The 17008-nt window shown below is 41.6% G+C and overlaps 1 protein-coding gene across 2 annotated transcripts; it reads left to right on the forward strand.

Moving 5' to 3' along the window:
- Positions 1-952: 952 nt before the first annotated feature.
- LOC112254358 (leucine-rich repeat neuronal protein 1-like) lies at positions 953-13514 on the forward strand. 2 transcript variants are annotated; one of them, XM_024426846.1, is made up of 3 exons: positions 953-1170; positions 1296-1394; positions 10286-13514. In XM_024426846.1, exon 3 carries the CDS (start codon positions 10534-10536, stop codon positions 12694-12696), a length of 2163 nt encoding a protein of 720 aa, XP_024282614.1. In that variant the 5' UTR covers positions 953-1170; positions 1296-1394; positions 10286-10533; the 3' UTR covers positions 12697-13514. The 2 variants fall into 2 exon arrangements, with proteins under 2 accessions (XP_024282614.1, XP_024282613.1); XM_024426845.1 differs by having other exon boundaries at positions 953-1394.
- The last annotated feature ends 3494 nt before the right edge of the window (positions 13515-17008 follow it).

The raw sequence follows: 17008 nt of genomic DNA on the forward strand, positions 1-17008 counted from the left end.
ATTTCACCTTTATTTTAACAAGGAGTCTACACTGAGACATGTTCTGGTGCCTAAAACCCTATTTTAATAAGATCTGTGAATTGTTCCAGCAGTGAGCTGCATTAAAACTAAAAGCGAATTGACCTAATTCAGTGGAGACCTGAGGAACCTCAAGAGTTAACCAACCCTCTGAACGCGTTTTGTAACTCACGTTTTTATACTTCAACACCGAAGTTAGGCAAGTCTGAAGCTTGTGTAGGCCTAGCAGAGCTTTGTAAACAAAGAGGGAGTAATGAAGTGACCTACAGGACATTAATGAGGACCAGCCAACCTTTTGACACAGGACGCAATGATGCATACTAAAACTGTCCCCTGTGATAAATGTGATGCCATCATACACTATTGCGCAAATTTTAATGCTGCAACTACAACACTGAATAATGTCTTGGGTCCATTACATCTGAGTCATTGCCTAGTGAGACCTGAAAAGATCTGGTTTGGGATTTAAATCCTTTTCAGGTCTTGCCATGAACCTAGGGTTCTGTCTATCTGGTCTAAAATAGGTGAGAATGTCAATAATTAATCAGGCAATTCAACTTTGCTGAAGGTCTGCAATATATCTCTATTCAAACAAAAAGACCCCTCCAGTTATTGCTGACATTTGTTAAAAGTATACAATGTTACAAAGTTCAAGTGGAGCAACAAATAGAATGGGTTGCATATTAGACAACTTTAATCAGAGCAACTTAACGACCGCAAAACAAAGAGGCACATTGTCTCCTTGTCAAGCTGGGGCAACAGACGTAGCAATGCAGCCTGGATGAAGGAGGGGCCGCAGGCAGAAGACATTCTCACAAGGAAAATCAAGAAAAAGTGCCCCCCTTTGCGTTTCTCTATCCACTCCCCTCGTTCTCCAACTGCGCAGCCCTAGCGCCTGCCTTTGTCCCCATCACAACAATCATCGAACAGATGGTGCTATGCTTGGGCGAGAATGACAGGCACCAGCCAGCAGCCAATCGCGTAGTCAGGAATCAGCTGACTCGTCTGGACAGCGCCAGGTGCTGTTTTCATATTTTCCTTGAAGGAGCAGTGGGCTACGGGCGAAGAGTAGAATATCAGCAGGCAACTAGTCAATGTGGCTTCAGTTGGCGTTTGGATGTCTCTGCAATCTGCACTATGCTCTGCTCGAAGGTTAGCTTACCTGAGTTGCTGCTTGAATCACATGGAATAGAGGAAGATTAATTGTACATGATCATATTTAAGGAATCCGTTCAGGCTATCTGTGTATTTATTGTATGCATTTGTTGGGGATGTAGGCTGTTGACGCATAGAGGTGAAGGCTATTTGCATAAACCTTACTGATGTCCAAAGAAACTGGATGCAACTGAGAAGAGAGGGGATTGCATGTCAACGAGGTGAGGCCAATACTTACAATTATTGCTTTAATTAGGCTAATGTTTGAACAAAGTCAGAATAAATTCAACGGAAGCTGTTTATTTTGTAGCCTGCCATGCTCTTTCGAGGTATTTTGCAGTAGTATGAGAACAGGTGGACGTGGATGTTATGAAAACTGGAACTCCGTGGCTGTGCACCGATTGTCTGACACTTACCTTCACAATAAGGTTAAACGTGGCCAGAAAAAACAGGGGTCATAGTATCAATTTTTCTGTGAAGGACATTTCCCTAACAAAATTGTATTTGTTTGCCAACAACCTACCGTTACTGCATCACTGCCAGGGCATGTCTTCCTGTGCATGGGGTGGAGGGACCCAAGGCAATAGCCTTTTATACGACATAATAACTAATAGACAACCGATTTCTATAATAATGTAATATCAGGCGATCTATATAATTGATCAGGATTAAGACTACTCTGCCTGTTGTTTTATATCTGCATCTATTATTCTTGTAATATTATGTTCCGGTCATTCACAGTCAGAATTATACAAATTTCAACATCTCAATGCGTCAGATAACGTGCTCGGAAACAAACTTTGATCCTCGTGTGGCTCACCGCTGCGCATAAATGTAGGTAGGCTCTCGTGGTGCACGCAACGTAGGGAAAATGTGATTTGAATATAGATGCGAAAGCATGTGGGCAGATGTCTCGATTATTTCATTAGTCTATATCGGCAGAATTCGAACAGGCAACCGGTCTGTGAGAAAAAAAAGTTCAATGTTTCAAGAATATCTAAGTGAGAACAGGTTGTACAAGGGGGGCAGGGAGTTGGGTAGCCTATTGTCATTGTATATACGCGTCTGCTGTTTTGCAGCTGTTGCTCCTATGCAATAGCTGAGGTTATTAACTTAAGACTATTGTCTCACAGGCTTCTTATTCCCCCTTTGTATGACCAACAGTTTTTGTCAACACTAAGGCTAGGCTATGGTAGTGGAGCAGTATCTTTGGCACTGTTTTAAAGCAGTAATCAACAGTAGAAACAATAACAAAGATGATCCCAGCCCATACTTCGGTAAAAAGCTGAGGGATGGGGTTGGAGAAATGTAACCACTCTCAAATTCATAGACAGAGCTATGGATTCAAGGACTGACCATCCAAAATTATAGTTCTAACCGAATCCAATTTGTTATCGGTCAGTCTGTTAAAGTTGTCATTTGTTATCACTTAGCTACAGACTTTCATTGTTTTATACAATGTCACTCATTGCTGTGGTTTCAAGTTGCCTATGCTAGAATTGTCAAGTCATCACTTTGCCTACTGAGCCTCAGTCAGTGTTGGCAGTATGGCATAGGCTGTCAGAGTCTAGACTGAAAAATAAAGTGTTGAGGATGACCTTTTTCTTACAGCAGTTCAAATAAAGAGATGAGTAATGCTAAAGACACAACACTTGACCTTGTTGTGAGCCCCATGTGATATGTCAAGTTACAATCCAAGACCAGAACTGACAGTGAACAGCGGGCAAATCCATTTATCAAAAATCAAAGAACAAAGTATTAGAGGAGGGGCAGAAGAGTGGCAAGGTGCCTGATGAGGGGTCTGGCCTTTTCTTCTGTCTACCCTGGGGGTATAACCCTTCCCCCTTTCCCTTTCCCTTTCCCACACCCCCACACACACACACACACACACACACACACACACACACACACACACACACACACACACACACACACACACACACACACACACACACACACACACACACACACACACACACACACACACACACTTTACTGTGAGAACACTCTGTGACAAAGGCCTGCTAATAGGGTGCGTGTGTCTGTCCACCAGGCAGGGTTGTTAGGAGTCGCTGAGAAAGCCACAATGCTCTCCACCATGGAGAAGGGAGTTCCCTTGGGGCTGGGGCTGGGGATAGGGGGCTGGGTAGGGATGGGGAGGGGTGGGTGGAGGGTGTTGCAACACATTAGTCTTTGTGTGGATCTCAGAGATAAGGCATGGCACAGGCTCAGCAGCTGTTCAACTAATTCTGTCCTCATAATCAGCTGAAGAAATCATTCTGTGCAGAATGGAAATTTTACAGTGGGCTTAGGGGCCCAAACACCCCAGGCTTAGTGGTGGGACATTACTGTTCTATTTTCTCAGTGCGAAGGACACAGGCTACAAATACGAGCATACATTTCAGGTAACGCTTCATTTTACAGTGTTCTTAATACCGGAAAGACTCAACACACCTCTCTCACAGATATCTTATGACTACAGAGATGTACAATATTAATATTTGTCATATTCTAATCTAGCCTATAATCAACATGCATCTTCTCATGTTGACAGGACATGAAGAGGCTGAACCATTTAATGCAGGACATAACTTGAGCCAGCCAGTTGATTCTGCTCCTCGTATCATACTGTACAACATACTTCCCTCCCAAACTCTCCTGTATGTAACTTATTTCACCTCTCCCACCCTTTCAGGGGAATATAGTTATTTTAATACTTACTGTTCTTAAAAATCTTCTCTGTGCTAGCTACCAATTTCCTTTCCCAATCCCAGCCCACCAGACTCTTACGGAGGTGTAAATGTCCATGGGCTTTTAGGAATCAGAATAATGGATTCTGAGCACCCTTCAAGCCTGCCCCTCGAGTGCCTCAGGGCTTATCAACACTTTTCGTTGTCTTTGACTTCATGTTTACACTACTCAAATGAACGAGTGTGTTGAAAATCTACTTTCTCATTTTGTATTGCTCATTGTTACTCAATTATAGAGTTAGCATAGGACTCCCAACTGGCGCAATGGTCTAAGGCACTGCATCTCAGTGTAAGAGGCGTCACTACAGTCCCTGGTTTGAATCCAGGCAGTATCACATCCGGCCGTGATTGGGAGTCCCATAGGGCAGCGCACAAACCGGCCCGGATAGGCCATCATTGTAAATAAGAATTTTTTCTTAACTGACTTGCCTAGTTCAGTAAAGGTTACATCTGAATATTTAAAAACATTTATTTGAGCGTGAGTGTCCATTTAGATCAGGGGTGTCAAACTTATTACATGGAGGGCCTTGTGTCTGCAGGTTTTTATTTCTTCCTTTCAATTAAGCCCTAGATAATCAGGTGTGGGGAGTTCCTTACTAATTATTGACCTTAATTCATCAATCAAGTACAAGGAAGGCAGCGAAAACCCGCAGACACTCGGCCCTCTGTGGAATTAGTTTATTCACTTGGTTTAGAGGGAGTTCTCGAGGGATTGGTGATGGTGGAGAATTGACTTAAATTTGATTGTCCCTAAGGGAAGCCTTATCTTGTTTATTTAGATGTCAGAATTACGGGATGGGATTTCATGTCTTCTATTGCTCACATCTCTGTGAGTAATATGCACTGTGTACACAGGATTGAAAGTAAACACCCTTCTCATGGAAAAATGGATTTCACTCCTCATTACATATCAACGACCTGGGAACAAGCAAATCCTTAACCATCAGCATTCAAAAAGAATCCTGTAACTCAAATATTTCTCAATTGTCAATTTGTATTCATGTATTCTTTGCATGATTCAGTTTTATCTGACAACTAGAGGTACTGTAGTGAAGTGAACCATTAGATTTTCCAGCACAGTCTCTTCTATTTGATTACACAGATTTGTATTGTAATGTGTAACTATATAACAAGAGTACAGCTAACATTTGATTTTTTTTTTTAAGCTCTGTGTTGTGTGTCTATTATGTGTAGTCTGAGTGTCTATGTACCAGATATTTACTGTGCAGTTGTCCTCTTGGGGTTTGATTGAAGTATTGTATACACTGTAAATGTTGAATTTTCCCATACATACTTTTGTTTAGTTTTACCATCCATTCAAGAACACCCTTATTTCCATTACCACCCATTCAAAGACACACAGTCAGACCATGAACGTCATTATTTTGTCGCAGTCTCTTTATATTTAAAATGGAGTACATCAGATGAAAGCCAAGATGGAAACGTTCACACGAAACAGAATAGCATACTGTAACATTGACTGCAATAACTTGGTGTTGAAAACATATTTTTGATTGACACTGTTTTGCGAGTTGGCATTCAAATCAAATCAAAGTGTATTGGTCGTGTACACAGTTTAGCAGATATTACATGTTGTAGCAGGTGCACCAAGGTAGAAGTAGTATGTGTTCTTGACAAAGGACAGAGAGTTTTCTGGATAGTCCTTTTCATGGTTGTCATATGCCATTTTGGCTCATAGCAGACAAGCTACGACTACTGTGCGTACCAGTAACCACTGATGCCCAAGAATCATGTATACCAAGGAATTTTGCACTTACATATCATGTGCTGAAGTAGCTTTGTACCCATATGAATTCATGCACATACACATTTCAGGCTGTACTACAATATCACAGAAAATTGTGATCTTCAAATCACTTACCCATAGGATCACATAGTATTAACTGTGACTGCTGTATTTAGGTTAAGTACCCCCATTGAAAGATACAAAGGCTGTCGTGATTCAAACTGAATAGCTTTCTCTTTCTTTACTTCCATGTAGTGTTGTTTTCTTCCTCCCTGCTGTGTGGCCGTGGAGGCCAGGTTTCAAGGCTGAGTTTCCTCTGGCTCTGAGCCCTCTGGGTCAGGAGAACACGGTCAGGGCTGTTTCAGGGTAGTGTCAACGTGGCTCTACAGCTCTTTATTAACACAGCATTGGCCAAGTTCACAAGCTCTCTTCAGCTGTATTGTCATGGTTCCAGGCAGTAATGATACACCCACATCACTTAAACGTTCATATACATTTCTTAAATGTGCCCCCTCCCCCGCCCACCCCACCTGCCTTATAAAACTAAACTGTTTCCAATATAACCATATTGATACTTGTACATGTTTAATGACACTTATCTCGGTCTGACAGAGATAAGTGGACACAACAATATTTGTTTTGTTTTCATTGGTTTCAACTGTTGTCAGGGAAGCTACGAGAGTAAAAGAAACAAAAATGTGTATGTGTTTAATCTTTGGCTTAGACCTTTTAGATAATATTTAAACTGAAGCCCTTGTCTGGAATACAAAGACTTACATGAAATGATGGCCTCTTAAATGTCACCTCTCACAATGAAATGGTCCCATCTCTAAGGTCGTTCGGAGTCATGAACAGAATCTCAGATTAACCCCATTGTGATAAATGAAGGCATTATGAGAGAATGCATAACTACAGTAGGAGTAAAATGAAATATCAGATTTAAACCAATGGTATCAATGGCAATCCTTTAGCTTGTGAAACCTTTTAGGCTCCATATTTATTGCCTTAAACTTCAGGATTTAATAACTTGCATAACTTTGTCACTTTTATGTGTTTTTGAGGCATTGTGGGCTACTTCTAAGCCTATTTAAGCCTATCAGTAATGGCTGTCGGAGGACTCTCTGTTCTGGCTCAACCTTTGTCTCAAACGGTGTGTTCAGAATACATAGACTACTATCATGCTGTAGTGCATTAAAATCATTAGTGCAATGACATAAGGGTCCAATAATAAGCAGTTTTCTTACATTTCAACAGAATGATTTGAATATGTTGTTTTTCTGTGAATAGTCCGTGAATAACATGATTAGATCGGCTACAGTTGTTTTTAATTAAAGTAGTTAGACACTGAACTGTATCTCGGGGCGGCAGGTAGCCTAGTGGTTAGAGTGTTGGGTAACCGAAAGGTTGCTAGATCGAATCCCAGAGTTAACAAGGTAAAAATCTCTCGTTCTGCCCCTGAACAAGGCCGTTAACCCACTGTTCCTAAGCCATCATTGTAAATAATGTTTTTTTCTTACTTGCGAAGTTAAATAAAGGTTAATAAAATAAATCAAAAATCTCTCCTGAGGGTTTCAACTGTTCCATTTCCTTGGATTTGATCTCCACCTCTAACTAACCACTCACTTATTCTGCTTTAGCTTCAGGAACATGTCTGTATTACCCTTATTTCACCCTGGCCCAGGAGAAAAATCCCCTGTGCAGGAAGAGCTCAAACTTGTTTCATGTCACCCTTGTTCTGTTGCCAAGCAGTTTTGCACTCAGATGAATTAGTCAGCTCTTTAGTTCCAAAGCCTATTAGCGAGTGTTGACCACAGACTTTGTTAGGTTAAGAAGGCCTATGGCAATGCAGTACTCACTCACTGAGATTGATACCTCCTTCAGTACATTCACCTAGTTAGGTTACGGGGTTTCTTAAGTGTTGCTCAGATTATAATGCCCTACAGGATTCCACCATGTTAGAGCCAGCTAGCCCATCTACATTATATACTTTTACTACACATACAGAACAGGTTGGTACTCAAAGAGTTAAGCACTATTTCAAATGGTCTGAATGTTCCGGTAGTTACAGGGAGGAATCAGTGCTTATTGATTTCCACTTGCCACATTCAGAACTCAATTACAGAACCTTGTAGTTGCTCAAGTGGGCATATGTGCTTGCCTCTCCTCTGCAAAATCACTAACACTCTTTAGTGATGGGAGCAAAAGCCTAGGAACCAACTCAATTGTCAGTGAAATCATTATGTTCAAGAACGTTACCACAATTAAAGTCAATGTTAATTGATATCACATATTAACTTGAGGTTTAATAGTATTGTGGCCTATTTGTTAGTCAGCACTGTATGGTATGGCAGATGCCAGTGCTCCTGTTCTGCTCCTCACAAGACTAGATTCTGGATTTACAAGTCCTTCTCCTGAAATTCCTGTCCTTGGACAAAAGTAGTTCTGGATGAATAACTGACAGTTGAGGCTGAGGAGAAGTGTGATGCTTTTTTACAAAATAATATTTTTGCCATCATTTATTTTCTTCAGAGGCATGGAGAATACGGACATATCTCAGAGTATTTAATGATGTGCGGAGACGCTAATGATCTATTGCTGATGGGCCTGTTGGATAGATGAAAGCACTCAAGTGAATTTGATCTGTGTCCAAGTATATACAAGTTTTTTATTTTTTATTTTAATTGTGCCTGCATTATAAGGATCTGATTTAGCATTTTTCCTCAACTGATGATGCCGCATAATTCACATTAACAATCTCTCAGGGAGATGAAGATGTAAACGACAGCCAAACAGAAGGTTTGCTCTCAACATCATCATGAGCTGTGTTACATTCATGTTCTATTTAACATGGCTGACATGTCACTTCTGGTTAACATGATATGACTAGACGTATTTTTACCCTTACATTTACCCCAGACACTACTTTTCACCAACTCCCTGTCTCATAAATCAAATTGTTTATGCTATGCAGTTGAAGTCGGAAGTTTACATACACTTAGGTTGGAGTCATTACAACTTGTTTTTCAACTACTCCACACATTTATTGTTAGCAAACTATAGTTTTTGGCAAGTCAGTAAGGACATCTACTTTGTGCATGACACAATGAATATTTCCAACAATTGTTTACAGACAGATTATTTCACTTATAATTCACTGTATCACAATTCCAGTGGGTCAGAAGTTTACATACACTAAGTTGACTGTGCCTTTAAACAGCTTGGAAAATTCCATAAAATTATGTCATGGCTTTAGAAGATTCTGATAGGCTAATTGACATAATTTGAGTCAATTGGAGTTGTACCTGTGGATGTATTTCAAGGCCGACCTTCAAACTCAGTGCCTCTTTGCTTGACATCATGGGAAAACTAAAAATATCAGCCAAGACCTCAGAAAAAAAATTGTAGACCTCAACAAGTCTGGTTTATCCTTGGGAGCAGTTTCCAAACGCCTGAAGGTACCATGTTCATCTGTAGAAACAATAGTACACAATAAACACCATGGGACCACTCAGTTGTCATATCGCTCAGGAAGGAGATGCATTCTGTCTCCTAGAGATGAATGAACTTGGGTGCGAAAAGTGCAACAACAGCAAAGGACGTTGTGAAAATTCTGGAGGAAACAGGTACAAAAGTATCTATATCCACAGTAAAACGAGTCCTATATCAGCACAACCTGAAAGGCCGCTCAGCAAGGAAGAAGCCACTGCTCCAAAACCGCCATAAAAAAAGCCAGACTAAGGTTTGCAACTGCACATGGGGACAAAGATCGTACTTTTTGGAGAAATGTCCTCTGGTCTGATGAAACAAAAATAGAACTGTTTGGCCATAATGACCATCATTATGTTTGGAGTAAAAAAGGGGAGGCTTGCAAGCCGAAGAACAGTATCCCAACTGTGAAGCACAGGGGTGGCAGCATCATGTTGTGGGGTGCTTTGCTGCAGGAGGGACTGGTGCACTTCACAAAATAGATGGCATCATGACGAAGCAAAATTATGTGGATATATTGAAGCAACATCTCAAGACATCATCAGTTAAAGCTTGGTCACAAATAAAGCATAAAGTTGTGGCAAAATTGCTTAAGGGCAACAAAGTCAAGGTATTGGAGTTGTCATCACAAAGCCCTGACCTCAACCGCATAGAAAATTTGTGGGCAGAACTGAAAAGGCGTGTGCGAGCAAGGAGGCCTTACAAACCTGACTCAGTTACACCAGCTCTATCAGGACGAATGAGACAAAATTCACCCAACTTATTGTGGGAAGCTTGGTGAAGGCTACCTGAAAGGTTTGACCCAAGTTAAACAATTTAAAGGCAATGCTACCAAATACTAATTGAGTGCATGTAAACTTCTGACCCCCTGGGTTTGTGATGAAAGAAATCAAATCTGAAATAAATCATTCTCTCCACTATTATTCTGACATTTCACATTCTTAAAATAAAGTGGTGATCCTAACTGACCTAAGACAGGGAATTTTTACTAAATGTCAGGAATTTGTATTAAATGTATTTGGCTAAAGTGTATGTAATTTTTCTACTTCAACTGTATGTGTTCCTGGTTATCCATGCATTAAACTAAACTGTACAGTAACCCATAGTCTTTTTTGTCTTTGTTTTACAGACTCACCGTGCAGTCCTGAGGTTTTGATGAAAGAAACACTCTGAACAGTGGGAGGCTCACTGTAACTCAGGGACTGTTTCACTGGAACCCCCTGCACATCTTTCCCACCTGGACCATTTTACAGGGATACAACTACAAGTCAGCAAAACCTCTGGTTAATGACAATAACACAGCTCCTGCCAAGGTCATCAACCTTTTCTGGTGTCCAACCCTCTGTGGGTTTGGACCGGTGAACACAGACAGACAGCATGGCTAGAGGGAGATTCATCTACTGTCTACTAGGGCAGTTGTTGGCTGGCCTGATTCTGGCATCCATTGGTCTATCCTCCATCCAGAGAGATAATGAGTGTCCCCAGCTGTGTGTGTGTGAGATCCGACCCTGGTTCACCCCCCAATCTACCTACAGAGAAGCCACGACGGTGGACTGTAACGACCTCCGTCTCACACGCATTCCAGGCAACTTGTCCAGCGACACTCAGGTGCTCCTCCTGCAGAGCAATTACATCGCCAGAACCAGTGAAGAGCTGGAGCAGCTCTTCAACCTGACCGAGCTGGACCTGTCTCAGAACAACTTCAGCAGCATCCACGATGTGGGCCTCACCAACATGTCCCAGCTCACCACACTGCACCTTGAGGAGAACCAGATTACTGAAATGCCTGACTACTGCCTACAGGACCTCAGCAACCTGCAAGAGCTCTACATCAACCATAACCAGATCAACATAATCTCCCCAAACGCCCTCTCTGGTCTGCACAATCTGCTCAGGCTCCATCTCAACTCCAACAGGCTCAAGGCCATTGACAGTCGCTGGTTTGAGTCAACGCCCAACCTTGAGATCCTCATGATCGGGGAAAATCCTGTTGTTGGCATCCTGGACTTTAACTTCAAGCCGCTTGTAAACCTGAGGAGCTTGGTTCTGGCTGGAATGGATTTAACAGACGTCCCTGGAAATGCCTTTGTGGGACTGGACAACCTAGAGAGTCTCTCCTTCTATGACAATAAGCTAATTAGAGTTCCTCAGAATGCCCTTCAGAAACTACCTAACCTCAAGTTCTTGGACTTGAACAAAAACCCTGTGCACAAAATCCAAGAGGGGGACTTTAAGAACATGCTGAGGCTGAAAGAGCTGGGCATAAACAACATGGGGGAGCTGGTCTCCGTTGACCGCTTTGCCGTCGATAACCTCCCTGAGCTTACCAAGCTGGAGGCTACTAATAACCCCAAATTTTCCTACGTGAACCGCCAGGCTTTCCGTGACGTCCCTGCCCTGGAGAGCCTCATGTTGAACAACAATGCCCTTAACGCCCTCTACCAGTCCACTGTGGACTCCCTGCCCAACTTGCGTGAGATCAGCATCCACAGCAACCCCCTGCGATGTGACTGCGTCATCCAGTGGATGAGCTCCAACAAGACCAGCATCCGCTTCATGGAACCCCTCTCCATGTTCTGTGCTCTTCCAGTCGAGGTCAGAGGTCAGCATGTGAGGGAGTTGCTCCAGCAGGACTCAGCAGAGCAGTGCCTGCCCATGATCTCCCACGACAGCTTTGCCAACCACCTGAACCTGGACATAGGCATGACTGTGGACCTGGACTGCCGTGCCATGTCGCAGCCTGAGCCAGATATCTACTGGGTCACACCTGTAGGGAACAAGGTGATGGTGGAAACCCTGTCTGATAAATACAGCCTCAGTAGCGAGGGAACACTGCGTATCTCTCAAATCCAGGTCGAGGACTCTGGCAGGTATACCTGTGTGGCTCAGAATGCTGAGGGGGCGGACACTCGGGTGACTGCTATTAGGGTGAATGGTACTCTCTTAGACAGCACCCAGTTGATGAAAGTGTACGTGAAGAAGACTGAGTCCCACTCCATTCTGGTTTCCTGGAAGGTCAACTCCAATGTCATGACCTCCAACCTCAAGTGGTCATCTGCCACAATGAAGATAGACAACCCTCACATCACCTACACAGCCAGGGTCCCAGTGGATGTCCATGAGTATAACCTCACACACCTACAGCCCTCCACCGAGTATGAGGTATGTCTCACCGTCTCCAACATCCACCAGCAGACACAGAAGTCCTGTGTCAATGTCACAACGAAGCACGCTGCCTTCACTGTGGAGATATCTGACCAAGGCACTAACACCGCTCTCGCAGCGGTCATGGGTACCATATTCGGCATCATCAGCCTGGCCTCTATGGCTGTGTACATTTCCAAGAGGTGGAAGAGGAAAAACTACAATCACTCCCTGAAAAAGTACATGCAGAAAACATCTTCCATCCCCCTCAATGAACTCTACCCTCCCCTCATCAACCTGTGGGAGGCGGACAGTGAGAAGGAGAAAGAGGTTTCCTCCTCATCAGAGACCAAACCAGGCCAGGTGGACACAACACGGAGCTACTACATGTGGTGAAAGCCACTACATGTGGGGTAAACCAGAAATAACACATCTTAGGAGCACAAAGTCACTTATTTTGCTTCTTTGTGTGACAGTAATATGAAATATTTTTTTGAAGTTTTCTGCTTTGCTCATTTGAGGCGAAGAACAGACAGATATTTCAGACTTTTTAGTATAGTGTGTTGCCTTTCTCCTCTTGCCCCCTTTTTGACAGTCAATATGGCAGCTTTGTTTAGCTCCCAGGACTTGGTAGTCATTGTGCTTTATTTTGAGTACTTGTTTTGATATCATAGCATGGGTATTGTCATGGATTCAGTCTGGATCAACTTGCTGGAGCTGGAATTGGATCCATTTTGATTTCTTTCTCTGGAAGTATTCTTAGAGAATACAATGTTTTTTTTCTCATAAAACAGTTTAAGTGTTAACTGTTGTACAATGCAATATATAAACCAATTTGTTTATGGACTACAATATAAGCTGACAAAGTAAGTTTAGACTTGATATACTGTCTATTGAATAATGTTAGCAATTGTTCTGTAATGTTGTATCAACTATCATTTGAATGACTTTTTTGACATTAACAAACAGTAATTTTTTATTAAGAACTTAAGTTTGCAGAGAAAATACCATAAACCAGCAATAGAAATATGAATGTTTAATAACTAGGTAAGTAGACACAAAGCTTTTTAAATTCTCAGAATATTATTTTTGATTTTGCTAGAATCATTCAACGATCACTGAGTTTGTTGTGTTTTACACACGCAAATACTGTATGTTGTATATTGAGGAGCAAGCAAAAATAAAATACTTTTTTCCTCATATTTTTTATACCATTTCCAGACCTTGTGTCATTATTTGTATGTTACATCATATATAGTAAAAACAGGCTCTGCAATAATATATTCATTTCAAACCTTAAGCATTTACTTCGACAACAAAGACGGTGTTTAGCATAATTCCATATGACTAAAATGAAAACATGTAACGCGGGGCAGATGGAAAGATATGTTTTACATTATGACATTATGGTAAATGATGCATTATATCAGTTTGAGTGTAGGTGTAGGCACAGTGTAGATTGTGATAAAGAGAGATGGAGTGGAGAGATATTAACTACAGAGGCTGAGATGCTGCAAAAGCAATTATAAGAGCGTAATTAAAATCTGCCCCTTTAGTCTCCTATTATTGCTGCAAAAAGCCTTTGAGGAGCAAACAGCCCTAAAAAACCACAGATGAAAGATTTTGGAAACCAGGAAGAGGACATATGGGAGTAAATGGCAAGACAAGCCTCCCAAAGTGATGAAGACCACCGGGCACAGAGGACAGATCTTCAGTGTTCACACTGCCATTTAATGACATATAGGGCAACAGTGTCCTCCCTTGCCATGCCCACTCTCCAGGATGAGATGAGATGGGTGTGGGCAGCATTGAGGGAAGGAATGAAGTGGCTGAGCTTAGATCAAAGGAGGATGTGATTATGGATAATGGACACTATTAAGCAGCACAGAATGCTGCATTATCTTACAGTCAGCAACACAGCTTTATTCAGAGAGATGCTAGCAGCTCCCAATTGTCTGCACCCTCATACTGTATGAGCAGAGCCTGTTCCAGGCATAAGCGACATAAGCGGTCTCTTAGGGCCACGGCCACTCAATCGGGGCCTCAACTTACTATTGAGAGTAAGAAGAGTAGAATACACCAGGTGCAATCATGGATTCCGATTGGTTAGACCAACGTTGAACAGTCCTTACAAAGGGTGCTGCCTGTTTAAGTTTCTGACTATAGGTGGGGAGGAGCAGAATGGAGGCATGATCTGATTTGCTGAAGGGAGGGCACTGATCAAGAATGTGTGATGTGTGTGTGTAGCACAGGAGATGTGTTGATAGAATTTCAGTAGCATTTTCCTCAGATTTCCTTTATTTAAGTCCCCAGATACAATAAATACGATTTATGCGATATGTGGTTTACAGTTTGCACATAGTCCAAAGTATGTTACAATCCCTGATGTCTCTCCGGAAGGAGATCCTCGCTCTCAGCTCATCTACTTTATTGTCCTGGGACTGAACGTTAGCGAGTGATATATTCAGAAGTGGTGGATGGTATGCACACAGCTTGAGTTTGACTACGGCCCCACTTGTTCTTCACTGTCTTTGGCATCAGCGTTTTGGTGCAGGCACCGTGATGAATAAAACTGCCTCTGGAAGTTCAAACAAAGGACCCTGGTCAGGGAAGTAACATTTTTGCTTGAATTTCTGGTGAGTGACCGCCAATCTAATGTCCAAAAGTATTTTCCGGCTGTAGGTAATAATACAAGGAAATTTCTGAGCAAATCATGTAAGAAATAATACAAACATTTAAAAGAATACTGCAAAGTTGGCTAGGAGCTAGAAATAGGGTGACCATGTCTATTGGCACCATCTTGTTATAAATTGAGTAACACGAAGTGACACTTTGGATTTAGACACACCAAAGAATCAATAGAATCCTCAAAGTAATGACATACTAAAGGGAAGCTAATAATTGTATTTAATATAGACTCCTCCCTCGATAACAGTTTGCCACTGGGGGGAATGCTCAAGGTCCTTGCATATCTATGTAATGAGTGATTTTCAAGATGGTGACATACAACTGAGGGACAGACAGTAAAATCGAATGTTTTTTAAAAACTGAATTTTTTATAAAAACAAATACAACAACTTACAGATGCACACAAACAACGACTACATCTCATCTGACCAGAACCACATTCTCACACCTCCATCCCAAGTGCCTGCATTATTGTTTTCCACTTGGCCTTAAATTGTACCAATTGTTTTTCTCAGTTGCCCATGCTATTTCAATATTTCAATAGTAAATCATTACATTTTTCCATTGTGTTTAATGATTGCGGATTGATTGATTTCCAAGTTTTTAATATACGTTTTTCAACATGAGTGGTGAGAAGAGAATGGTCCAGACCATTGGGTATCTCACTACACCCCCATATGCCATGTCTTAAAATATGCAGACAGACAGATTAACCCTCCTGTTGTGTTCGTTTCATGTTAATTCATTCTGTGTTCCCGGTCCAAAACGACTGCCCCATTGTAGCTGATTATAAAGCCATAATAATACATATAATATCACCTAATGTTGTGTTAGATCTTTTTATCAACTTAAGTTCTTGTGAACATTACAAGTTTTAAACTTTCTATTTGCTATTTATGGCCTGTAGGCCTCATTGACCTGAGCTCATTCAACTCGCTTTTGAGTTACAAAAGCATAATGTATGGATTATTTTGACTATAACAAATACTCAGATGAAACATATTGTGCTATTTATCACAGACTACATTGTGTCACAGTTTCAAGTTTGACAAGGGCTCTCCTTCTCACCAGTGTCATGATCAAAGATATGATCAAGAGCCTCACATACAGTATATCTGTAACGTCTCTTGTCAGAATGAGGATCGGCCCAAAGCGCAGCGTGGTAAGTGTTCATGATATTTATTGATCAAAACACTTGAACAAAATAACAACAGGAATAACGAACAGTTCTGTAAGGCAAATAAACTATACAGAAAACAACTTCCCACTAAACACAGGTGGGAAAAAGGCTGCCTAAGTATGATTCCCAATCAGAGACAACGATAGACAGCTGCCTCTGATTGAGAACCACACTCGGCTAAAAACAAAGAAATAGAAAATATAGAAATAAAGAAACTAGAATGCCCACCCTAGTCACACCCTGGCCTAACCAAAATAGAGAACTAAAGACTCTCTATGGCCAAGGTGTGACAATATCGTTTGGTAATTGTGCTGCCACAGAATGAATTCTGAGCAAGGCCTCAAAAAAGCTTTATATATACCAGAGCAGTGAGAAAAGTTCTATATATTATTGAAACAATATTGCGATTGTTTGTGAGAATGTCAAAAGGTGTGGTTCCCGTGGGGGAAAGATTATATTGGGGAAAGGTTCCTGTGGGGGTTGCCATGGAAGCCAAGAAGAAGAGTGAGGTGTGTGTGTGTGTGTGCTCAAACACACATGCATGTGGGGTTATGGGAGAGGAAGTGTGTCCATCTGATGAATGGGCATGTGCCTGAACTCAATTGTATACACTAATTGTAGTTTCACCAATTCATTTCTAATGACCGGTCATTTTGACTGGGAACACCACAGGTGTACAAAGTTAAATAAAACACTCAAAATGTAATGAAAATCATCTAAATGTATTTTGTGTGTTCAGATGCTCTGTGTGGACAACGTCATGGAACCTTATAACAATCAGATTAAATGAACTACATTTTTCAGAGAGAAAACTTGGAAATTGGTCCAATTCGACCAGAA

Source organism: Oncorhynchus tshawytscha, linkage group LG07 (genome assembly GCF_018296145.1).
Source record: "Oncorhynchus tshawytscha isolate Ot180627B linkage group LG07, Otsh_v2.0, whole genome shotgun sequence".
In the NCBI taxonomy this organism is placed as follows: domain Eukaryota; kingdom Metazoa; phylum Chordata; class Actinopteri; order Salmoniformes; family Salmonidae; genus Oncorhynchus; species Oncorhynchus tshawytscha.